The 26,186-nt window shown below is 44.0% G+C and overlaps 1 protein-coding gene across 11 annotated transcripts in view; it reads right to left on the reverse strand.

The window, feature by feature from the left end:
• Positions 1–15,815, reverse strand: part of LOC147609183 (pentatricopeptide repeat-containing protein At3g24000, mitochondrial-like) — a 37,022-nt gene extending 21,207 nt beyond the window's left edge. For 8 of the 11 annotated variants that reach the window (XM_086787532.1, XM_086787526.1, XM_086787529.1 and 5 more), the window contains exons 1-2: positions 13,571–15,815; positions 13,421–13,469 (exon numbers count right to left, since the gene is read on the reverse strand). In XM_086787532.1, the coding sequence (XP_086643658.1) occupies positions 13,859–15,646 (1,788 nt within the window). In that variant the 5' untranslated portion in view covers positions 15,647–15,815 and the 3' untranslated portion in view covers positions 13,421–13,469; positions 13,571–13,858. The remainder of the gene's footprint in view (positions 1–13,420; positions 13,470–13,570) is intronic. The other 3 variants (XM_086787536.1, XM_086787535.1, XM_086787530.1) reach the window with 2 other exon arrangements.
• Positions 15,816–26,186: the final 10,371 nt, after the last annotated feature.

Below are 26,186 nucleotides of genomic sequence, written 5' to 3' on the forward strand. Positions count from 1 at the left end.
AAACGGAAAAGAAAAGGAAAAGAAAAAAAGAGAAGAAAAAGAAAAGAAAAGGGAAAAAGAAAAAATAAAAGAAAAGAAAAGAAAAGAAAAGGCGGCGAAGGGCAAGGGGGCGGGCTAAGGGAGAGGGGGGGTGCGCGCACACGAAGAGGGGGAGGGAAGGGCTGGTGGAGAGGAGCAAGCGAACACAAACGGAGGCTACTGAGGGGGTCTCTGGCGGAAAAGAAAACAAAACTGAGGGGGTCTCTGGCGGAAAAGAAAACAAAAGAGAGGGGGGGTCGGCGCTGAGAGGGGGGGGGAGCAGCCGGCGCAGTTGCAAAGAAGGAAGGGGGGGCAAGAGCAGCAGGTGAAGAAGGAAGGGGAGGGAGAGGCGCAGGCAAAACCACTGGAGGGGGGGAGAGAGCAGGTCGTGCTACGACTTCACATGATTCAATGTCTTAAATCTTTCCCAATTTCTATCTTCTTTTCTTCAATTTCTTAAGAGTTCTTGATCGAATCACTTGTGGCACCTAATCAAGCAAAATTGCCATAATTCCTCACCAAAATAAGGATGGTTCCTTGAGATGTATGTCATCATTACACTATGTTGTTAGATGGCTGCTATAAGTTATTTGAGTATTTATACTTTATGAAATTATTGATTTTTCAAAACCTCGAGGTTTCTTAGCCGAGGGACGAAACCTTTTGAAACAAAACCCCAAAAACCTCAAAACGTTTCTTGTGACTATGGTCACGATAGGCCACTCACCCTTTAGGCTAGTCTATGGTCTTGAAGCAATAATTCCCTTGGAGATTTTGATCCCGAGTCTAAGACTAGCCATTGAGTACCAATTAGACAACATTGCCAATCTTCGAGAAAGACAAGACCAGCTCACCAAGCTCGATGAAACAAGGATCCGAGTAGAGTGGTCTCAACAGGTAACACAAAACCGGAGAAAATGATGCCATGATAAGCACATCAAGGAACAAGAGTTTAAAATGGGGATCTAGTACCGTTGTACCAATCCAAGCTAGGACCCAAAAAGCCAAACCTCAAAATAAACTAGTCAGGACCATATAGAGTGCACCATATGTATATACTAATGGGAGTGTGAAATTAATTGATATTGCAGGAAATCTTTTACCAAGATTTTACAATGCAAGTAAAATCAAGATCTACACTCCCATGGTGGTTCAAGTTCCACTTTGTTCGTACTACACGAGAAGGTATGAAGGCAACCACAACTTCGAGACCACACACAACTCCGAGACTGGAGACAAATCTAAGAGCGAAGATGGCTGCAAAGCTGAAGATGACCTCGAGGCAAAAGATAGCTTGAGACCATAGACAATTCCAAGCCAGTCAGAAACGGTGGAAAATCGAAAAAGGAACTTGGAAGAATGGAAAGCCGACAAGCTAACCATAGCACTAAGAACACCAAAGATGTATTTTTTAAAAAAAGGGGAAAAAAAGAACACATGCCAAACTCGGAAAAGAACCATCAACGGCAAACGGCTTGGGAATTCAAAAGTTTGACCTCTCAACCGGAAAACCATCACGGCAAAACGTTACGGCAATCTTTGGAGTACGGAGAGGGATAAAGGGCATTAAAGTTCAAATCCTCATAATTATTAAAGACTCAAATACAAGGTAGCACAAGATTCATCAAAGTGCATGAGAGGAGCAATGGCCACACAAAAAGGACGGCCAACAACACGTCACAACATACTAATGTCTTGAGAAGGTCCCTTGGAAATAGGTGACGACTGTAGTAACCCGGTCTGCTTTGAGTGTGGAACCTTCACTTTTTGGAGGTGCTTCTCTATGCCTCAAACCAATCTCTATCTCTCATCATAGGTGGTAAGACATCATGTGGCACGTGCTTGGGATATGAAGGGGACATGGACATGCTTCTAACCAATTGGTGTAACTTCCGGAGGGAGGACCGCGGATTTCGCAAAACATTTATGAGACTATTAATGCAATTAAACACTGAAATTGGCCATAGCCTTAAACATATGTCACTTAATCCACATAACTGTAAAAGAGAGATGTGCACAGTTGACAATGCACAGAGGCCGGAAATGGGCCGACCCCCACCCCCCCTCCCCTTGGAGTATTTTATTACCCAAGCAAAATAATGCCATGTACGAGCTTTGAGGGCCTTACTCTCCCCATGGGAGACATGTGTAGAGCTGAATTGACAAGTGTCGAGGACATTTGTCTCACTTTTATCCTCTTATTTGCCACATGTCCCAAATCCAAAAGCCAAAAATTCCACAATCTCAAGCTCTAAAAAAATCACAGATAATAACTAATTTCACAACGGCGCTTTGGCTATCCTTGATCTCTGCCGAATTTATGAGGTAATGATGCGAATGAAAATTCCATCAAAGAATGCCAAAAATAGCAACTTTTCCTAAAATGTAGGAGATAATCTCTTTTTGTTCCACCACATGAGAAATACATGTAAGCACCATATAGAAGCATGTTTCATTGTTCGATCTCTCCCAAATCCTCAAGAGTTTGCCATACATACTTTCCACTTGACACTTGAGCTCCAAAGCCCATTTCTGTGTCCAAGAAACCATCTTGAGTGCTTGGATCATGCTACGAACACTTGGTCCTCTATACTGGATGATCCCCCATTCCCAAAGCTTGTACATTCTTGATCTTTTGGGCATCCAAAGCCCTTCCACACATGAACTCTGGAGATGTCCAAAATGGTGACGTTCCTTCCAGCTTCTTAAAAGTTGTCCTCAACTCTAAAGCTTTAAACCATATATCAAGATATAACCATGTCCCAAAATAAATGGGCAAGAATTCCGTGGAAGATATGCTACACACAGGCACAAGAGCCAAGTGTGTCTAAATAACCAAATATCAATATCATATGCCAATGAAAATCACCAACCAGGTGCTAACCCACAAGAGTCTTATACCGTGCTCGTACCAATATCCAATGTCTGAACCAAATTCTGGTGCTCAAAAACACCAGCACAAACCATGGTGAAAGAAAAGCTGGTTCTCCATAGTTGTGGCAATCTTTTCTCCCAATCCCAACGGTCCCCATGTTCTCCCACACAATCCAAACTCTGATCAATTAGCGTGGTGTGGAAACAATGAAGCATTCACTCCGCAATCCCGATACGAATCCACATGTATGGTGGAGTGTTCATTGAATTGCCCTCTCACAATCCCAACACAAATCCACATCATACATGTATGGTGAGATGAACAATGGCAAGACAAATCAATCCTATAAGTCCAGATATCATAATCATGTCCCAAGTAAATGGGCAAGACAAATCAGTCTCACAAGTCTAGATTCCAATCTACTGACACTTGGCGTAGACATAGTCCCCTGCCAATAAGGTGTGAGTCCACATGAGTCTTGGCGTAGACATAAGTCCCCTGCCAACAAGGTGTCATGTCCACTCTACCACCCGCACTCCGTGTTGGTACTCAAAGCACACACCGTAGAGGAGAGGTGGGCTTAAGTTCACTCTTACCACTTGCACTTTGTGTTTGTACTCTAGCCACACCTTAGAGAAGAGGTGGACTCAGTTCACTCTACCACTTGCACTCCATGGTGGTATTCTGACTACGGACCTTGAAGGAGAGGTGGGCTCAAGTGTGAAACATAAAATAAGAATCACTCACAGGTATAAATATCTCGGTGCTCAATAAATATTTATGCTACACATAGTTTATAGGCATTTCGGTCACCAATAGTTTTATAGGCATTTCGGCCACCAATAGTTTTATAGGCAAGACGAGTCGAGGGAATGACTCGGTGTGTGTGTGGTAGTGGACAGGTTAACTAAAATGGCAAAGTTTAATGCCAATTTTCCCCCTCCGCCCCTCCCCGCTCCGCCTTTTTGTGCAGCAGCTCGGTTCTTGCAGGACCCTCCGTTCTTTCGCTTCGCCCTCGACTCAGCTTCAGACTCTGATGGAGGTTCCTCCCGCCCCACCTCAGAGGGACTCTTCCGCAGCCCCCTCGCCCGCCCCTGAGGATACCCCCATCATCAGGCTTTCTCTTTCGCCAGAAGAGGAAGCAAGCCTCGCCGCAGAGGTGGACACCTCCAGGCACATTCCACCATCTGCCGTATAGTTGGCACTCGCCCCAGCAGAGGGGAGATCCGGGATCTTCTCCAGGCCTGCCTTCTTGCAGATGTAGACAAGATCCTAGACGTTCAGTTATTACTGGGCCGCGGACACTACTAGATTGAGTTCGAGACAGCCCAGAGCGTGGCCTAGGTCCTAGCCATGAGTCCCCTTGACATCAAGGGCGCTCGGGCCTTCTTCAGACCTTGGCAGCATGGTTTCGACCCAGCAACGGCCGAGCAGGATTCCATGTCACAGTTTGCTTTCCTGGGCTCCGCCGCGAGTACCTTCCGCTCCTTTCTAGGATAGGATCATTGGTGGGCTCGATGCTTGAGACTGGCCCCATAGCAGCTTCAATGGCGGCTAGAGCAGCTGGCCTGCCTTCGGTCAGAGTTTTGGTTCCTGACATCTCCTCCCTTCCGAAGGTCATTCAACTACCTAGGATAGGGGGGGATGGATCAATCAAAGAGTGGAGTTTTCGGGGCTCCCGAACCAGTGTTTTATATGCAAGCAGGTCGGCCACTTGCCAAGGCCTGCCCTCGCAGGAGACCTCGACCTTCACCGCAGCAGCAGGCCCCCGATGGCTCACCCACAGATGCGGCTCGGCAGGCAACCTCCGGGACACCTGCTCAGCCCACAGAGACCTCAGATTGGTAGCCTGGACAGGGGCGCCATAGAGGGAGACAGTCACAGCAGCATGCCCAGAGACCGACGCAACAGCAGCCACAGTCTCAGCATCACTAGGTTCCAGTGAGGAACAACTTTTCTCCCCTCCAGGAGGAGACCCCAGCGCAGACTGACGATCAGGAGATGCCAGCACCCCCCCCTTCGCCCCCACTCCCACTCCCCCTCCCCCGTCCCCCCCTTCCCCCCTCGCTTCCACCTTCGCCTCCTCCCGTTCCCGCTCCCGTTTTCTCAGTGGTTCCTTCCCCGCCCCCTTCTCCCCCCCCTCCTCCCCCTCCGCTCGCCTCAGCTCCCCGGGAGGCACTAGCAGTACCCTGGCGCTCACCTACAATCTAGCGGGCACTGAGCACCGACCTTGCTCGAGCACCGCAGAGGAGACCTACCATGCTGATTCGTGCTTCACGGATATCCTCTATCCGCAGTCGGCTGAGTAGTCTCGACACTAGACAGCGCTCGGAGGCTTTCGACTACTCCTTCACACGCCTTTTTGGAGCGGAGGGCCCCCATGAGCCAGCACCCATCGAAGTTCATGTGGTGATACCTCCGGCCCGAGGGGAGGAGACACTTGATTTAGCGGTGGTCTTCTCCTTCCCTCTCTGCGGCTCTAGCGACCGGGAGTGGACTCTGGATCTCGCTCTTAGTATTTTTAAGACTCAAGCAGTTGAGTTTTCTCACCATGTGAGCGATCTGGAGATGACAGACCAGGCCGACTCTAGGAGCTGGCACATTTCGTTGATACCGGGAGTGCGGATGCCTCCGGGATTCGACATTTGGTGGTTCGCATAGTGGCAGACCTAGCACGCGACCCTAGCTATGTATGCATACATGAGATTTCTCTCTCTAAGCAGGAGGCAGTCGCCATGGGACACAGCCACTGGCGCCTGGTCCGAGACTCTTGCAGCACACCGGGTGGGCAGATTCGTAGCCGCTCGGATGGGGACTACTCTCCATCCAAGCCGCTTGCGAAGGCCCGCCGTATGGCTGAGACAGCCTCCACCTCAGCAGGTCATCCATGAGGATCATCTCATGGAATGTGCAGGGCCTTGGCGGCGCACACTATGTACGTTATCGTGGTTGCTTGAGGCAAGAGCTTCAGAGATGCTTGGGTGTGTGTGGGCATCATTATGATCATGGAGAGCTTCTTCTTCACCATCAACACCTTCTCTAACTTGCTTTTCAGATGTACAGTCAGTCCTAGACTTGTATGGGCATATGCATGGGCAATATGGACGCGTGTGCGGAGCTGTACGGACAAAAATTTCAAAAACCCTAAAACTGCTCCAAAAATCCTAAAAACTGTAACCATTAAAACAGGTTTTATATCAGTTTTCTTAACAGAAAGAGCTTTTCCATGGTTTTCTTCATCGACGAGGTTGTAGGAGTTGTGGAGATTACCAAGTCTCCATTCTGTAATTTGTTCCAAGTATCCTTGAAATCCTCGTTTGTAGCATAAAGATCTTTCATCATAGTAAAGTCCATATGATATCCCATAGAAACTGCATGAGTCATGGGTCTCCGAGATAGGGCATCTACTACTTTGTTGTCTTTTCCATGAGTATGCATAATCTGAAAATGAAATTAGGCCAAGTAACTAGCCCATCTAATATGCTTTTCAGATATCTTAGGTTGAGACATGAAATACCTAAGACTTTGATGATCCGTTTTGACCCATAAGATAGTGCTTCCAAATCTTTAAGACATGGATGATAGCTATCAACTCTTTCTCATAGATGGGTGTAGTCTTTTCAGCTCCTTGAAGTCTTCGACTCTCATAGGCCACGACACGGCCCTCTTGGTTCAAGACTGCTCCAATGCAATCTCAAGGCATCACACTCTTACCATAAAAGGTTTTGATAAGTCTGCAATAATCAACATTGGCCCTTTGCTAGCATAAATTTTAGTGCTTCAAAGGATTCTTTTTCAGCTTTGGCCCACCAAAATCCCACGGCTTTCTTTGTCAAATCATGCAGTGGACTAGCTACCACGGCAAAACACTTGATGAACTTTCTGTAGTAAGAGCATAAGCCAAGGAAACTTCGAATTGCATGCACACTAGTCAACTCTAGCCATTCCATAATAGCCTTGACCTTGTCTGGATCGATCCTGACCCCTTCCTTGGACACTATGTGGCCCAAGTAGTGAATCTCTGACACTCACTTTTCTTGCCGTTTACATATAACTTGTGCTTTCACAGTTCCCGAAATACCATATCCAAATGCTTTCAATGCTCTTCCTCATTCTTTGAATGTACAATAACGTCATCAAAAAAAGTAGCTACAAACTTTCTATGTGGTTGAAATATTCTCTCCATCATTCGTTTGAAAGTAGCCGAGACATTGGTAAGACCAAATGGCATCACCAAATACTCATCATAGAGTCCAAAAGTAGTCCTAAATGCGGTCTTGTGAATGTCCTCTGGAACAATCCTGACTTGATGGTAATCACTCTTCAAGTCGATCCTGCTAAAGACAGTGGCTCCAGCGAATGTATCTAGGATGTCATCAATCCTAGGAATAGGAAACTTGTTCTTCACGGTGATCTTATTAAGAGCCATGTAATCAATACACATACGCCAAGAACCATCCTTTTTACGAACCAATACGATTGAGGAGCAAAAAGGTGATGAGCTATGTCTAACCAAACCCTTTTCCAAAAGCTCGTTCACTTGCTTCATAATCCCTCTTGTTGTGCTTGACTCACACAATATGGAGGTCTATTAGGAAGTGAACTTCATGCCATCATCTTCCAGTCTCTTTGGAGGTAGCTCTCTTGGAAGAGTATCTACAAAACAATCTTCATATTTCTTTTAGAAGTCTTTTCTTTGATAATCAAGAGTTGGAAGTGTTTCATCACTCTCCAACTTTTTTGGATCTCTGGCATATATCAAGTACAAGGAAATAGATTGCTTTATTGCTTTGGGAACTTGTACATGGCTAATGAGTGGAATGGAATTCCCCTTAACTCCTTCATCAAAAGTTACATTCTTGCCTTTAAAAGAAATCTAATGTTATTTCCAGCCCAATCAATGGCTGGATCTATCTTCTTATGCCATGGCATAGCCAAAATTACATCACAATGTCCAACTTTGCCTACAACAAAGTTCTCATGATCCACATAGACCCCAATCTATAAACAAAGCTTTCCCAAAATAGAAGTCACCTCTACTGACATTCCCTCCAAGGTGGCACCGGCAGAAATAGGAGCTCCAAGCCTATCCAGAGAGAGGTTCGTAGCTTCAACCACTCGAGGATGAATATAGTGGTGGGTCGCACCACTGTCCAAATGGATAAGCACAAAAGCCACCTTGCTCCAAGTCTTGAAAAGTTGCCTTCTCTCTGGCGGTGTATCATCTTGATGTTGAAGTTCTTTTGGCAATGCATTAGTTTGGGGAGGTTTGGCTTCTTAATTTGGTCTATAGGACATTTTACAGCCATATGTCCCTTCTTCCCACATTGGAAACACTTTCCCTCTTTTACATATTCTTCAAGTTGCTTGCAGGATAACTTCTTTCACTAAAGTGGAGGTTTATCCCCATTCTTGTTCTTCTTCTCTTGTGGCTCGTTCCTTGATTGAGATCCTCCTTTGAACCTCTTCTTTTGGGATGGATCTCGATTCTCGTTCTTTGATTTTCCCACCATTCAAGACTTGTGTAGGGCTTCAGCTTGTAGGGCTTTATCTTGTGCTTCTTCCAAAGTTTTCGGTCCCTCCATATAAACTTCTTGCATAAGCTTAGGTTGCAATCCATTGACAAACTTACACATTTCCATTAGTGATGGAATGGGAGTATAAGAAGTAAATTTCAATGAGACGGCTGAAAAATTATTAAGGTAAGTTGCCACATTCTCACTGATTTTTTGCTTTACCTCGTCCCATTCCTTTTGCACATCTACCTCAAAGTTTGCGGGAAGGAACTTCTTGTTGAACATGGTCTTGAAGTCGGTCCATGACGTTTGCTCGGTCCCGTCTTGCACCACTTCTAGCCACCAATTCAAGGCGGCATCCTTTAAATGGATACGAACCATGCGGAGCTTGGCTTTTTCAGAGAAATCTTCGCCTCCAAAGGATGTGATAACCCGAGAGTAGCTGCGAGAATTGCCACCTCCAATACCCTCCTTCAATTCGAGCACCTCGATCAAACAAAGGTTAGGACCGCCCAAGACCACACAAGCCGAGCTTTGATACCATGTCAAAGTCACGCAGTAGCAACACGCACACCACCCTAGGGCACTAAGCAATGTCAGTGTCTGGGCTCCCATCTCCAAGCCGTTACTCTAAGAGATTTTGGAATCAATTAAAGACCGGTTGGCTAAAGCGCAGGAGGCCTACACTCGATAGACCAACAAAGACCGAAGAAATGTGAAGTTCTCGGAAGGAGATTGGGTTTATCTTCGGATTATGAAGCAAAGACTGAAACAAGTGGGCAAACGGTGCCCAAGGTTATCATTTAAGAGCTTCGAACCATTTCCTATCCAGAGAAAGATCAATTAGGTGTCCATGAAGTTAAAGCTACCTCCGAGCTGGACTATGCACGATGTGTTTCATGTTAGTTGGCTAAAACCATATGCAGGTCCAATCACTTTAGAAGTGAAAGACAAAGCGGAACCAGACATAGTTGATGAAGCTGAAGTAATGGTTCTAGAATAGATCCTTTTACACCGCTTCAAGCATGGTTCAAGCCGAAGACAAAGACACTTCCTCACAAAGTTTCAAGACCGAGAGACTCACGAAGCGGTTTGGCTTGACAAAGAATTCTTCGAAGACTACCCGGCTTTATTGACTGACTATTTGGAGGCTAAGCAGCTTCTGTCAAGTTAAACAGAAGGGGATGTCATGTAAATCCCGCACTTGGATGCAACGTAGACATATCTGAACAAGAAGGTGCAGGACCTGGAGAGGAAACTCGTCCCATGCGAGCCCAGTCCGGGACGAGTAAGCCAAGGTTCCACTCTACACGTTCGAGATCACGTGTGCATTGTCCTACACATGAAGCAATGCCAGTCTCTACTTTGAGTCTCCCTCTGGAATGATGTCAGATGATCTGTGTTTTGGGTTTGTGACCAGACACCAGGTGTCTGTACAAGCATGTAGGATTGCATGTAGGATGGGGTCCAGCCCATAGGGCTACCCCAAAAGAGAGTCTCATGCTCTTGCAGTGGGCATGGGGCAGCCTTTGTGCCACCCCAAGAGGCCAGGAAGGCCCCAAGCCTTGCCCACCAGCCCATGGAAGGGCTGGGCAGGCTGTCGGCCAGCCCAAGGGGCCTGTCCAGGCAGCCGCCAACAGGGCCTATGGGCGAGCCCAACCCGGCCAAATGGCTGCCCAGCAGCCAGTCGACCAAGTATGGGGGCTGCCCAGCACCCATACATGCCGGCCATCTATGTTTAGGGGTATAAATACCCAAGGCATAAATCAGTCATTTTATCTCATTATTCACAAAGGGTTGCTGCGTTCCAAGGGCCATGACAGCCAAGGTGAAGAAGTGCAAGTCAAGAACCAATCTTTATTTCAGATTTACATCATTCTAATAAAGCAAATAAACCATTCGTGGTGGGGGCCCTACAGAGGGTATTCGGGACCCAATACTATGTCCTCTTCTCCCTCTCTGTCTCTCTCCCTCTCTCCCTCTCAATTTCTGTGCATCTTCTTCTATGTTGTACGTTATCTTCATCACGAACGATTGCTGAATTCTGAGCGTTGAAGTTAACCAATTCTTCCACCGAGCTTCCGCATGTTACAATGAGGAAGAGGGCAGCACATATATATACTTCTATATGAGCTGGGCCACTGGCCGATTGCATTCTAGTCCATCACACGACCTAAAAATAGGATCTGCAACTTTAGCCAACGGAAAATATGCAACAAATTGATGTATAAATTGTGTGAATGCAGAATGATCACACTTACCTTCATAGTTACTCAAGTTTGGTTGAGCTCGAATGACGGCAGTGGATGGGGTGGTGGATGAACTAGTACTAGGTGCTTGCCTACAATGTTGCCAGTAACTGCTGATGCTGGAGTTGCATGGCTTCCAATGCCGTGCGTTGTGCCTGGCAACAGTCTTTAGCATCCCTACATTTGGCTTCCTCTACCTTTTGTTCCTCAGCAAGTTGCCTTTTTCTTTACTGCTCCATGAGAAGATGGGAACCCTGCTCTGTAGGCTACTCTTTAGGCTTTTTTACTTCTTTCGTCTCCTGTAGTTGTGACTTGAGTAGCCTGTTTTGTTCCATCGCTCTTGAAGGAAAATGCTAGTGCTTTGCGGAAGCGTTTCTTCTTTGTTGGGTCTTTGTGGACACTTTCTTCTATAGTGGTGTCTTTGTGGACACTTTCTTCTGCAGCTTTGAAACTTCTTTCTTCTTCTCTTGACATGGTGAATGGCTCGATGGTTTTTCTCGACCTCAGTTTTACCATTTACGGAATGCTCTCACTGTAGGTGCTCAAGCTCGGTCACAACCACAAGCTCTGATACTAATGTAACATGCAACCAGTATGATCGTGTAACGCACAGCAAGACCTTTATACCATTACGTTAATGAGCATGAAGCAATCCACTTTAATCTTTATTCACAGGAGATAGAGCTGAAGAAAGAGAATGTAGAGACAACACCAAATTGTGTCCCAATCTACCTAGTTAAGGGCCCCCTCCCACAAGTAGGAGTATTTGCTTTATTGCTTTGGAGAACTTCTTTTACGATTCAGAAAACTTACTGAAGATGATTGATGAAGGATTGCCAAACACAAGGACAACGTAGACCAAACGTCTGCTGAACCATCACACCGATTCTAGACAACTGTGAAGCCACTTCAAAAAGCCTTATGCACACCCAGATCTGCTTAGGGAGACGCAATACTAAAGGCTGAATGCTGAAGATAGCTTCGCATTGCCTTGGACAGTAGCACAAAGATTGTTGATGTATGCACAAGACCAAAGTCTCAAGCACGCATACTTTGCAATGTATGAGTGCTGAATTCTATGAAGAATGAGATGGTTTATGCAAGGGCTGAGGGGACTCTTATATATGCCTATTTACTGCTGGTCGGTGAGGTTTACTGCTGTCGGCCAATTCATATTTGCTCACGACTGCTGAAAATACTCATTTTATGACATTGCTTTCACACGTGTGGTGCTCCTGCTGATCCTGCTGGCCGTCTGCTGCAAATACTGGCCGACTGGCTGCCTAAAGGCTGAGTAGCATTGCCAACTAGTTCTAGGGCTTTGCTAGCCCATTTGGTGGCCCATTTAATGGCACATGGGTTGCCCTTATGCTAGGCAATCATGGCTGGCCTTAGGGCCGGCCGAGAGCCTTTGCATGCCCTTGCTAACTAATGCTTCTACATGCTTCTACACATACCTGGGCTAAGATGACCTACATGAACTGATTGTCCTCCAAGTGGGTTAAGTGAAAGACTCTAGCGTGCATTTGCCCTATCAACTACTTATTTGTTGTACTAATTCTTTCTATTTGCTACTTCCCTTAGTGCTAGGCTTCATTATGGCTAAGTCTGCCCTGCATCTCCAGAGGTTTGACAGAAACTTAGTACGAAGGGCTTTGAGTGAATATGTGTGTGTGTGTGTGTGTGTGTGTGTGGAGTGCGGGTGTGAGAATATATCTTGATACAGAGTTCTACACCCACTATTGGGCACTGATGACGTTAGTGGGGATGTCGTAGTATCTAGTCCATACTATGCATAATGGAGTTGATAGTTATATAGTCTTGTGGGTTGACTACCATGAGTATATAATATGCACGTTCCTAAAAGGTGAATTTGGGCATGTTCCTGGATTTATCTAGGTGTATATATATATATATATATATATCAAATGTGGATAGGATAAAATGTTAGCCTAAGCTAGAGTCAAAGCGTGTAGCATCACTCCACATGTCCAGGGGCATCCCTAGCCTCAAGGAGACGTGGAGAAATCAATGGAAAAGAATCTATGTGCACATCATCAGTGATGTCAGCAGTGCACCTCCTCAAAGGCTATATAGGCCTATGTAACTAGTTCATTTCTAGCAATGCAATCTATGTTAATCCATATTATGAATGGCTCTTTGATCTATCCACCATAATATCATGGTATCAAAGCTATTAGGTCCATTAGGCCTCAATTAAGCATAATTAGTATCCAACTAATAAGTCAAATACATATCCTACATTCTAGGCTATATTCTAGGAAGCTTTTTTCTAAACGCCCCTAACTTGGAGGTCTTCCACCCACGCACTATCTTCACGTGGAATCCAACCAGCATTGAAAATGTGGCAAAGAGGTGGTGTGGACTTCACAAGGAACATATGTTTCATTGCTTGTATAGAGACTATTGGCAATGCCCCCCATCCCCCTAAAAGGAGCAATGGTCAGTGTGGATCAGACCGATCCCACATACATAGTTAAAGAAAGTTGAGTAGCGTTTCTACTGATTCCATTGACATTGTGAATCTGGGTATGAAGAACAATTGTGTTCAAATCTCTGTTCATAAACCCCTGCATCACTTCTTTTTGAGGTAAGAACCATAGCAAAGAAGCTCAAAGAAATTGTTTAAACAAGAGTAAGCATACACGAGATCATCATTTCACATTTTAAAACAGGAGAGAGAGAGAGAGAGAGAGAGAGAGAGAGAGAGAGAGAGACACACATAGAGTTGCACAACACACCTCTCAAAAGAAGGTGATCCGCTGCTGTGGGTGCAAAAGGCATGTGTCTCTGAGGCAAAAGAGCAAACGCTGATTAACACGGGAGGCTCAGAAGGCAGAACGTTAAGTTAGGGATTTAGAAATTACAAGGAATTAGTGGATCGTAATCACCTCTACAGTAGAGTGGGTCGACATTCTCTTGATTTTCCAGCCTTTTGTCATTATATTTTTCTCTGAGTTGTCTCCTACTTCTCATCAGCTCCACGTCCCTGTTTATAAAGCCCTTAAGTTCACCTTGTAGCTTGACCTGCCAACGCTCTCTACATTGAAAACTGCATCAGGGCCCCAAGCCCCAAGGATATGCACAACAAGGGGAGAAACTTGCCTCCAATCATGATGTGCATGTGTTGTCCTTCTTTGTGAGTGGGATTTGTTACCAAGCAAAACTTCATGCTTTTACTACTGACTCAGGCCAGCTGCTTCCTCACACAGGTTTACTTTTGCAATGCTCTCAGCATCATCCCACCTAATGGCAGAATGGATATTTCGGATCAACATATAAGGGCCAGCCTCCTGGGTTTCCAAATGAAAAATACGTGTGGCAGCACGTTCTCCTCGCTCCACATCAAAGTGGAGTCTACATCCACCCAGCAATGTAGTCCACAATGTTGGAGTAGCCTGCAATGGCATATGCTTTAGTAACACCTCCCCTTCATCAAGAAGTCCAGCCCTTCCAAGAAGATCAATGATGCAATTATAGTGCTCTACTGTAGGTAAGATACCATTCCTCCTCATAAAAGCAAAATAGTTGCAGCCTTCCTTCACCAGACCAGCATGACTACATGCATAAAGTATGTTAACATAAGTGATTGAATTTGGAATCACACCTGCTTGCACCATTTTTGGTGCAAGATCAAGCGCCTCCTCAGCCAGCCCTTGTTGAGCATATGAAGCAATCATAGCAGTCCAAGTTATCACATTACGGTGGGGCATACTATCAAACACCGAGCGTGCTTTCCCCACACTCCCACACTTTCCATACATGGTCAGAAGAGCGTTCCCTAGATTAACACAAAGCTCAAACCGCATGCTCACAAGGTGTGTGTGCAGTTGTTTGCCCTCATTTATGGCTGCCTGATTGCCACATGCATCAAAGGCACTTATGAAAGTGATTTCATCAGGAAAAACCCCCTTTTGCTGCATTTGTTGCAAACAAACAAGGGCTTCCTTGCCCTGGCTGTGCTGGGCACATGCTGCGATCTTGGCATTCCAAGACACAATATTTCGATCATGCAAATCATCAAAAGCCATCATTGCATCCTCAAGGCTGCCACACTTACCATACATGTTGACAAGGGCATTGCGCACCACAATGTCAGAATTATGAACACTGCTTGCAACATAGGAGTGTATCAACTTGCCGTTTCTTAATCCTAGGTTGCTATCACATGCAGCAAGGATGCTAGCATAAGTGAACTCATTTGGCACTATCCCCTCCATCATCATTCGTTGAAACAGGCCAAATGCCTCTTCACCTTGTCCAGTCTGGACATATGCACTTATAACAGCTGTCCATATAACCACGTCCCGCTCTGATATGTCATCAAACACCCATCTTGCATCGTTCAAGCTGTGGCAATTGCTATACACATTGACAAGTACAGTTCCAACGACGACATCTAAACGCAATCCAGAGTTTACAACACGGGTATGCATGCGTTTAGCCTCTGTGAGAGACCCTGATTCAAGACAAGAAGAAAGGGTACTGACAAAAGTGGGTTTTTCTGGCACAACACCTTCAAGGCACATTTGATGAAAGAATTGCAAGGCAAATGCGGATTGCCCGAGATGGGCATATGCTGCAATTATATGAGCCCAAGAAGAGGCATTCCTGTCATGCAATTGTGCAAACATCATGCATGCTTCTTCCAGAGCTCCACATTTGGCATACAAGTGCAGGAGGGCGTCCTGTAAAAGTGGAATTTTCTCATGACCGTTCTTGATTATGTGTGAATGAATGTGCCTGGCTTGTGGCAGAGCTTTAAAGTTCCTACAACGGTGCAACAAAGAGGCGCATGCGTAGAGCTCACCTTCATAGGTCTCCTTGATGCGTTCCTGCTTGTCTGCATGTGAAGCTTCCAATGGGCCTCTGCTGCTGAAAGAGCGCCAATGCAGAACGCCAACACTTAAAAGCTCAAAGCTTTCGATAATTTTCAAGCGTATCATCAAGCTACTCTTCCGAACCATTAGAATAATGGAGATCCATCAGAAGAAATGGAGGAACAATCGAGAAGAACAATCGACCTGCACCGGTTCAGGTGTAGAGAGAGAGAGAGAGAGAGAGAGACATACAATGTGTGTGTGCATATACTATGTGTGTTACTGTGTATATATACATACATACTCTAATTGGGATTTTTTTGCTCTCGAGTTTTTGACGACATTCGACCGGAAACTAGAAATGCGAAGCAATATGCACCCAAAATCTTTTTTTATTTATTAATTAGTGAATGCTCAGTTTTACTAAGGTGTACGAACGTTTCATGAGATAGTCGATAACCTAAGAGAAAATATATATCAGAGAATCTACTGTTTATGGTAACAGCACAAGTATCTCTGTAATCGCGCGATACTTGTAGGGAGCGTGGCAAGTATCGTGGTAGGCATCCGTTTAGGGCCTCTCTCTCAAAGATTTAACAGCCTTGTCTCTCTCAGAGTCAAGCGAGGGTAAGGTGGGGGAGGCGACCAGGCTAGGGGAACCAAGCAAGCGAGGGGAGGATAGGCAATCTCTCTCTGCGCGCAGTAGTTGCATCGAAAGGTGAAGGAAACTGGGCAGGCAGGGGGAGGTGACCATGTGCATGGAGGGGAGGGAGAGAGGGAGGAGGTGAGCAGGTGTGCAGGTGTGCATGCGTGGCAAGGAGTGGAAGGTGGGGGAGGCGGTGAAGCGAGGTGAGCGGCGGCAGGCAAGCAAGAAAGAAACGATGTAGAGAAAATAGCCTTAGAAAAAAAATAAGTGGCCACTTAATTAATACAACCAAAATATATTGTGTGAATATACAACCAAAATAGATTGTGTGAATACCCACACATTATGGGGGTGCCACAAAGCCAAAGGTGTTTTGCCCATAAAGTGAATCAAAGCCATGTAAAGTGGAAAGGGCATGTAAAGTGGAAAAGATTTACCAAGAAATCTCTACATTTGAAGGTGGGGATACATGCATGTGGAGCATTCAATGTAGCCCACAATGTTGACCTTTAGCCCACATGGAGGATGGAGAGAATCATGGAAAAGGGGATCTAGATCCACAAATCAAGGGGAGCTTTATTAGCACGTAATTTTCATCTAAACATGCTTATACACTAAGCTAATCCTTGTATCTTCAGCCTATATAATGAGGCTCTCATATCAATGAAGTACACAATCTATTTTGCATCAATCTCTTGTCATTATGCTCATTTGTCATTAGTGAGTTTACTAGCTTAATCCCATCATTATGTGATTGCTTTAATCCATTTTCTTAATCTCTTTTATTTCATCATTATCTCTCAACCATGTCTTTAATCACCTTTGATCCGCCATAGCTCAAAAGTTAATAATGGTATCAAAGCTTAGGTTAGGTGACATTAAGCTAGTTGTAGCTCTCATTTAATAAGCAAATAATTATATTTATGGTGTGATTAGGAGGTCATTATTGATATTAGGGCTCGATATTTACCATTAGGGTCTCAAAGTGCATTGTGAGACGAATATTTGTGCAAAAAGAAGATATTCATTATGTTTTAGAGAATTTCTCTACTCAATAAGCTTACAAGCATTGCAAGTGAGAAAGAGATAAAAAGAGACACTCGGTGAAGCAACATAAAGGGTAGACGTGAAAACATTACCAAGTGCAGAAGAGAGCACATAGGTGGCCATTGAAAGGTGTAGCATGTTCATCTACAAATTGGTTCATCAATAGGAGAGAAGCGATGGCAACACAGCTCATCAGCTAGGTTGTATCAGCCAAGGTAGTAAGAACACTACTCATAAGAGCTATGTAGGCTCTCATAAAGCATACTACAAAGGAGGATAAGCAACTCAGTGATCACCTGCAAAACAACCATCACAACAGCACCAACAAAATTAAATGCGACCAAGTGCCCCCAATGCAGCGACAATAAGCACAAACACCAGCATTACAGCATCTCACAATGGCACCAACAAAATTAAATGCGACCAAGTGCCCCCAATGCAGCGACAATAAGCACAAACACCAGCATTACAGTATCTTAGAAAAAATATTAGAAGGAGAGAGGATCTAAGATTCTGCAAAACCTATAGGCGAGAGTAGCACAAGGGTTCAAAGATAAAACCCTAAGTATTTAAGAAGTAGTGTAAAGAATGTTTTTTTTTAAAGGGGGTTTAAAGTGCTTGTTAAGAGCCTAGTCACATGGAGTCATTAAAAACAAATGTGTATGGGCTTCATCATCATCGACATCATGCACATCATCAAAGAAGGGTACAAGCAAGGGATTTAAAGGAGGTTTAAAGTGTTTGTTAAGAGCCTAGTCACATGGAGTCATTAAAAACAAATGTCTATGGGCTTCATCAACATCATGCACATCATCAAAGAAGGGTACAAGAAAGGAATCGACATCAACAAAAAGATCTGCATTGAAAAAAACTTCAACAACAAAGCAAAGAAGTGAAATAAGAAGAAAGCACATGCCAACTTTGCGAGGAGTGAAGGTGAAGGTGACCAACCTCTTGCTTAGAAGAGGCACACATGGTCCAAGAAGATTGGGCTTTCTAAACAACAAGGCCAATGGCCAACCCCATTGTAAACCCCTAATGTAAAATGGTGTAACCCTATGTGAAAATCCATGCAAATCTAGGATCCTAGTAAAGATGGTGAGTCACCAAAATAGATAATAGGTGGCTATTACTTGGAGGGCGAGTTTGTTGGGAAATGCCAAAGCAATAGCCACACATTATGGGGGAACCACAAAGCTAAAGGTGTTTTGCCTATAACCTTAGAGTGAATCAAAGCCATGTAAAAGGGCATGTAAAGTGGAAAATATTTACTAAGAAATCTCTACATTTGTAAGTGTGGATATATGCATGTCGATCCACAAATCAAAGAAAGCTTTATTAGCACCTAATCCTCATCTAAACGTGCTTAGGCACTAAGCTAATCCTTGTACTTCAAGCCTATATAATGAGACTCTCATATCAATGAAGTACACAATCTATTTTGCATCAATCTCTTGTCATTATGCTTATTTATCATTAGTGAGTTTATTAGCTTAATCCCATCATTATATGATTGCTTTAATCCATTTTCTTAATCTATTTTATTTCATCATTATCTCTCAACCATGGCTTTAATCACCTTTGATACACCATAGCTCCAAAGTTAATAGTGTGCACCCTTATTTATCTACATTGGCTTTGTACTTTTCATTCAAGTTCGCCACGTCAGCCTTTGGTTCATTTTTTGGGGGTTTTTTTTAATCTCGCCATGTATCAACGAGCGATCTTTTTCCCGATCTGATGGCACTGGTGGTTCAGCATAGTATTCATTATCGTTTTGGTCACTTAACATTATTGGAACATGCCTTAGTTTTTTTAGCTTAGTTTTTTGTATGTGGCTCTTTTCTAAGAGGTCTCGTGTTTTTTTAGCATGAGTGTGCTTTTGTTTTTTTTGGAAGCCTATAAAGGCTTGGCCTTTGGCCATTAAAATTATATAGATGATATAATGAGAAGATAAGCGTGGATTTTTGGGAGAACAAGCTTTGAAAAGCTTACGAAAAGCCTTTGTTTCGTTTCTCTAATGCCAACTTGTTCATTCAAGAGAGAGGGAAAATAGACAAAGCCGAGTCATCATATTCATTGTCATCATCGTTGCAACGAGTCAGAGCACGGTTGTGAGCAAAGAAGGAATAGCACAAGAAGTGCTTCTTTTTGCCTTGGCAAAAGGCCTAACAAAGACACAAAGACGTGTGGCTTGTTGAGATATCGAGCTCATCTAGTGAGGCGGTGGACACTGATGACCCACCTGGGGGATAGGTCTCCCATACTTACACCACTGGCATGGTTGGTGAGATCTTGGGTGATATGCGGCCAGTGGGATGACAGGCTGTGTGACAGCCATTCTAGAGACTGGCATAGTTATAGCGCCAACTCATTTAGTTAGGTTCACACTATAGAGAACCCTTGTATGTATTTGGTTGAGTACCATTTCATATGTGTTTACTCTTATCTTGTATATGGTGTGTTGAGTGTTGAGTGAAGAAGAAGAAGATTTTCAGCCTCTCACTTTGTGTGTTCTCTATTAGGGTTTTGTGAGTGTGTGTGTGCAAGAGCTCAAGCTCTCTTCCCTGCAAGAGCTCAAGCTCTCTTCCCCCTGCATCTTTTCATGGTATCAGAGCGTGGTTGATGCTAAGGGCTGAGCTGCAAGCAAGAGAACCACAGGAAGCGATACAAGAGTAAGAGCTTCAACTACTCTTTCCTATTTGTGTTGGTATGGCTACACCCTTGTCGAGAGCTCTATGGGAGGCACCGACAAACAATCTCTGATTGAGGAGCTTTCTTCACGGGAGTAAAGCTATAGGGCAACTATATTGTCCTATCGGACATAATCTTTTCGGGCCGAAAACGCGTTTCGGGCGTGTCTGGACCTTCGTTTTTTCAGAAAGCAGGCGATTTCGAGCACTGCGGGTAAGTCATCGATTCTCTGCAGAACTCTGTTTTAAGAACTGCAGGAAGACAGATTGACTGTGCAGACACTCTGTGTGCCGCAAAGAGGTCAACAGTTTCCATTGGGTGTATGTATGTACATTAAGGTCACTGGTTGTGACCTTTGAGTGGTTGTGACATTTGAGTGTACTACAGTACCGCTGCAGAAAATACAGCAGTTTGTGCAGAACAAACCAGAGTGTTGTTTCTGGTAAATTTGTGTATCTGGCAAGATGTCAAATGATGGCATAACCCAGATTGTTGCTAAGAAACTTGATAAGAACAACTTCCATGCTTGGAGGTTCAGGGAATTTCCTGATGGAAAAGGGCTACTGGGACTACATAAAAGGTGAACATGAAGAGGCACCGGAGATATCGGACATCAATTCGACTGCTGCAGATGTGAAAGAGTTCAAGGATTGGAACCAAGGAGCTAGAAAAGTTATGTATTGGCTCTCTATCAGTATACACTATCAGTATACAGGACACCATGATTGGGCACATATAGGATGCCAAGTCCCCCAAGGAGACGTGGGACACCTTGGTAAAACTCGATGAAATAAATAGCAAGGCACGTAAGATACAGTTGAATAATGAACTTTATACTGTGGAGAAAAAGAGTATGTCTGTAAATGACTATGCATTGAAGATAAAGGGTATTGTGGAATCCCTTGCATCTATTGGTATGTCAGTAGATGATGATGACAAGGTGGAAGTCTGTCTACGTGGTCTCGGGCCACAATACAAGGGGTTTAAGACGTCTATTCAAACTCGAGAAAATATTCCCAATTTTACATATTTGGTGTCTATGCTGATTATAAAAGAGAAGAGCTTGGGTGAAGACCAACAGTCTTCACAAAACAAAAACAGTTCAGAGCAACAGGCCTTCTACACAAGTTCAGGAAGAGGACGAGGTAGAGGAGGCCATGGACGCGATCAAGGAGGTGGCCGAACAGGTAATCAAAATTATGGCCAGCAGTAGCAACAACAACAGTCCCAAAATTCACAACAACAACAACAACAACACGCAGGTGGAAGAGGCCAATTCAGAGGCAGGGGGAGTCAAAGAGGTCGTGGAAATTGGCAAAGGCAGTATAATGATGCACGTGGATGCTTTTATTCTGGTAAGCCTGGACATGTGCAGGGAGAGTGTTATAAGAAGCAGGCTGACATGCAAAATGGAAAATTGCAGCAAAACAACTATGCATCCTCAAGCAGAAACAATGAGGATAATGAAAGGTTGTTTGTTATGCAGCATGTCGTGAATGCCATGTCTGAAAATATTGAAGCAGCACATAAAGATGATGTATGGTATGTTGATTCAGGTGCTTTGAACCACATGACAATTCATGGGGAGTGGTTCAAGAAGATGAAAAACCTTGAAAGACTGGGTTTTGTATGGAAACAGGGGATGACACTGCTCATCCGATTGCCCATGTTGGAGATGTGCCATTGTCTATGCAGGATGGCAAAGTGAAGTGCCTTGTAGATGTTCTTCACGTTTCGAACATAACAAAGAATTTGGTTTCAGTTGGCCAGATGATTGAGCAGGGTTTGCACGTTCGGTTTAACCCTGATGGTTGTTATGTTGAAGACTTTAAAGACAAGTGTGCAGGTTGGTTGCAAAAGGCAACAGAGTGGGCAGAATGTTTACGTTGAATGTAAACATGCCTGAAGTGAGTGCTGCGATGTTTGCAAATGGTTCAAGAATTGTTGCAGACACAGACATTTGGCATAAAAGAATTGGACATGTGAATGTGCAAAGAATGAAGTCTATGCAGACTAAAGGAATTGTGACAGGGCTGCCAAAATTTAAAGTTGAAGGTATGCATAGAATATGTGAAGCATGCCAATTTGGAAAGCAAACAAAGCATGTATTTCCACGTAACAGATATGTGAGCAGAAATACACTAGATGTTGTGCATTTGAATGTATGGGTTCCTACGAAGACGATGTCTATGGGAGGCTGCAGATATTATGTGACATTTATTGATGACACACAAGGAAAGTGTGGGTATACTTCATGAAGGAGAAAGGTGAGGTATTCACTCACTTTCAGAATTTCAGAGTTATGGTTGAAAAGCAAACAGGGAAATATGTAAAGTGCCTAAGGTCAGATGGAGGGGGAGAGTACTTCTCCAATGAGTTCTCTAAATTTTTAAAGAAGAATGGTATTCGAAGACAGTTTACATGCAGATATACTCCGCAACAAAATGGAGTTGCTGAGTGGAAAAACAGGCACATTGCTGAGATTGCGCGAGCATTGATGGAAGAGAAAAATATGCAGCATAGCTATTGGGCTGAGGATGTTTCTACAATAGTTTACATCATGATTAGGACTCCAACTGCAGCTATACATGATGTAACTCCATAGGAGAGGTTTACTAGCAGAAAACCTGATTTGTCTCATCTGAAAGTCTTTGGATGCATTGCATATGTGCATGTGCCAGATGAGCTGAGAACCAAGCTGGATCCAAAAGCTGAAAAATGTGTATTTATTGGATATTCCCTTGAGCAAAAGGGATATAGGTGTTATAACCCTGCTACACGTGAGCTGAGGGTAAGCAGGGATGTTGTTTTCGATGAGATGAGCAGTTGGTATGCTGCTGAAAAAGAAGCTGTTGGGGCTGATGTGAGTGTAAGTGTGGTTGCACAGAATGCAAGTCAGCGAGGGATTTTATATTCACGTGATCACAAAAATTTTTTTGTTAATAACATGTGTGAACATGTTATTAACATGTTCACAAAAAAGCCGGTGGCAAGCGACCTGGTAACCGGGAAAAATCCCGCCGGGCTTTTGATATACCCCGGCGGGCCCGCCGGGCAAAGCAAAAGCCCGACGGGTCCCGGCGGGGTCGTCACATATCCCGGCGGGGTACATTTTTCTATATATATGGGCCCGGGGGGCCCTTTGGGATTTCATTGCTGACAGCATACACAGGTAATGAAAACTTGTGTGTGTGTGTGTGTATGTGGGTGTGTTCGTGCGGGCAGCCGCCCACTGTCGCAATGCGCGGCAAGATGTGGGTGGTCTGCCACACGAGGGATGTGTGTGTGGGTGAGTTCGTGCGGGCAGCCGCCCATTGTCGCAATGCGCGGCAGGATTTGGGTGGCCCACCACACGACTGGTGTGTGTGTGTAAGGCCATTCTTCGGAATGGTGCTTACCCTGGGGCACTTAGTCGGTAACGCGGCTAGTCTGTGTCCTATGGTAAGTATGGCACGCCGTAGCGGTACTAGTCGGTAACGCGGCAAGCATAGTATCGTTATGGCGATGTCACCTTCCCTTCCCTTCCCTTTGTCAAATGCGGACATATGGTCGGTAACGCGGCCAGTGTATGTTCGTATCCTATTGGTATTCCCATAGAATCGGGCGGCATTTTGTCGTTAACACGGCAAGTTGGTGTCGTCCGCTAGTGCATAAAATGTTTTTTACATATTGCGGCATTTGATCGTTAACACGGTCGAAAAAGTGTCGTAAATTTGCTTGCGTATTTCGGCATATGATCGTTAACGTGGTCGAATAAATGTCGTAAATTTGTTTGATTTGACTTGTATTGTTTTTATTGTATTTGATCCATGCGATACTTGGTTGCTAACGCGGCATTAGTATTTCATGGATCAAAGTTTACATCATATTGTCTAAACGTTTTATTTTATAATATCGTGATTCGTAACTCGAAAAATATGAATCTCTCTCTTCTTACCCCCCTCTCTCTCATGATACACTTCACAACTCTTTCTCTATCTCTCTCATGATTCACTTCACAACACGATAGATGTGTAGATAATGATTTTTTTTATTTCTCTTAAAATATACATAATTCTTAATAATTTCTTTTTTCTCCCTCTATTTACTTAAAAATTAAAACAATACATTATTTTTCTCTTTAGGAACTCCCAAAAACATTAAAAATGTGATTTAATGTTTCTTCTCTCTATCTGTCACAACTCTCTCTTCCTCTCCTCTCTCTCTCTCTCTCTCTCTCTCTCATGATACACTTCACAATTCTCTCTCTCTCTCTCGCAATGATACACTTCACAACTCTTTCTCTCTCTCTCTCATGATACACTTCACATCTCTCTCTATCACGATAGGTATGTAGATGAGGAGTGCTTTAGGATTACAAAACATTATTTTTCTCTCTTTAGGAACTCACAAAACTATAAAAAATATCATTTAATGTTTCCTCTCTCTATCTGTCACACCTCTCTCTCTTCCTCCCCCTCTCTCTCTCTCTCTCATTCGATAATGTATACACTTCGTAAGTAATAATGCGCTTGTTGCGGTTGTCTCACGTTCGATAATGTATTGCATGATGTTGAGTTCAGTAATGTTGTTTGATATATTCTGTTTTTGTTTGATCATTGATAAGTAATGATACACTTATTGCTGTTTTCTCACGTTTGATGATGTATTGGATGATATTGAGTTCATTAAAATTATTTGATATTCCGTTTTTGTATGAACATTGACGATATTGATATACTTGTTGCTGTTCTCTCACGTCTGCTTGATGTTTATTTCAGTAATGTTTGATATTTTGTTTTTTTATGTTCAGTGTTATTTGCTAGATTTACGAAGACGATCAACATGCTTTCTCCCGAAGAGCGCAAAATTATTCTGCGAGCAATTCGCGTTGAAGCGGTCATCACAGTATCACAATGTACTGATGATGTCGTCAAGAAGATCAATGAGTCTGAGATACTCATGCGAGATCTCATAGACCAAATATGGGAAAATGCACAGCGTCGGCTTCGAAGCGGAGGCAACGCTGAGCTGCTAGATAGACAGAAGATAGCAGATTTCAACCATCAGCACATAACACGAACCATTTTGGGGAGCATGCGAGTAGCGTGCAGTGATCTTCGAGATGCTGCCCCGCCTGAAGCCAACATGCAACGTCTATAGTTATGGGACGTTGTATGGAGCGAGCAAAGGGCCAAGAGCAAGCGCATGAAGGCGTTGGATGCAGAGTCCCTCCCCAAAAGAGTGCGAATTGCCCAGGACGTCGCTGCAACGTCCAGTCAGGCAGATGCAAGTGGTACAGGTGTCATTAATCGTACCATCTACAATTCTATGTGCACACATCTTATTGGCATCCCACACGAAGCTCTTCACGAAGGACGAACAATAGGCTCCGGTGTGTTTGGAACAGTAAAAGAGTATGCAATTAAAGGTATATCATTTTTACCGGAGCACATCACTTTTTGCGGAAAGCACTACAAAGGAGAAGGCAGCGCGAAGTTCGAGAGCTTCCAGGCAGAGCAGGGTATGCAAGTGCTACATCCATCGATTGTCCGATGCATTGCCTTTACAAAAGAGGCTCCTTGGATCACAATTTTCTCGTACTATAAATTGGAGGATGGAGACAACCCCCGCCTGATAATATCCCTTTAGGTCATCTAGAACTTTCAAAAATAAAAGAGGTAGTAATAAACATGCCACATATTATGCATGCCATGGTGGAAGGTGTAGCGGCAGCACATATGGCAGGTATTGTACATACCGACCTACATCCTTTTAATGTAGTGTTGGATTATACAAAAGAGCTAAAGCCACGCATAGGTATTATCGATTGGGGGTTGCTGCTGAGAGCGCCCAAAAAACGGGTGTCTCTCAATTTTGTTTTTGAAGCAGACAAGAACCCGGAGAAGGTGGCACAGGCAGTCTCCTACGCAGACAGAGAGCGAAATAAACGGCCGTGGATAGCCCCAGAGCTTTATGATCCATTTTTGGCAGATGCATACACTCCTGCATCTGATGTTTTTGCCTTGGGATATTTATTACAAACTTTATATGACTTTTGGAAGAAAGTGTAAGAGTTGTGGATGGATAATAGTTCCCATGACAAAGTTACCATGGATACTATTATTCATAGAGTCAAAAATTGGATGTTTCTGCCTAATCGCGATGAGCGAAAATCAATTTTGCAAGTAGTTGAATTTTTTAGGTCACTAAATACTGACCCTACGAGGGCACAACGTCCTCTTGTAGAGCTATCGGTGGCATTCACCCCGACTTTGTAATGATACAGTATCAAGAGATGAAGTTTCAGGAATTTGAAAA

This window comes from Cibotium barometz, chromosome 51 (assembly GCF_041138505.1).
Source record: "Cibotium barometz isolate CiBa-2024 chromosome 51, ASM4113850v1, whole genome shotgun sequence".
NCBI classification, from domain to species: domain Eukaryota; kingdom Viridiplantae; phylum Streptophyta; class Polypodiopsida; order Cyatheales; family Cibotiaceae; genus Cibotium; species Cibotium barometz.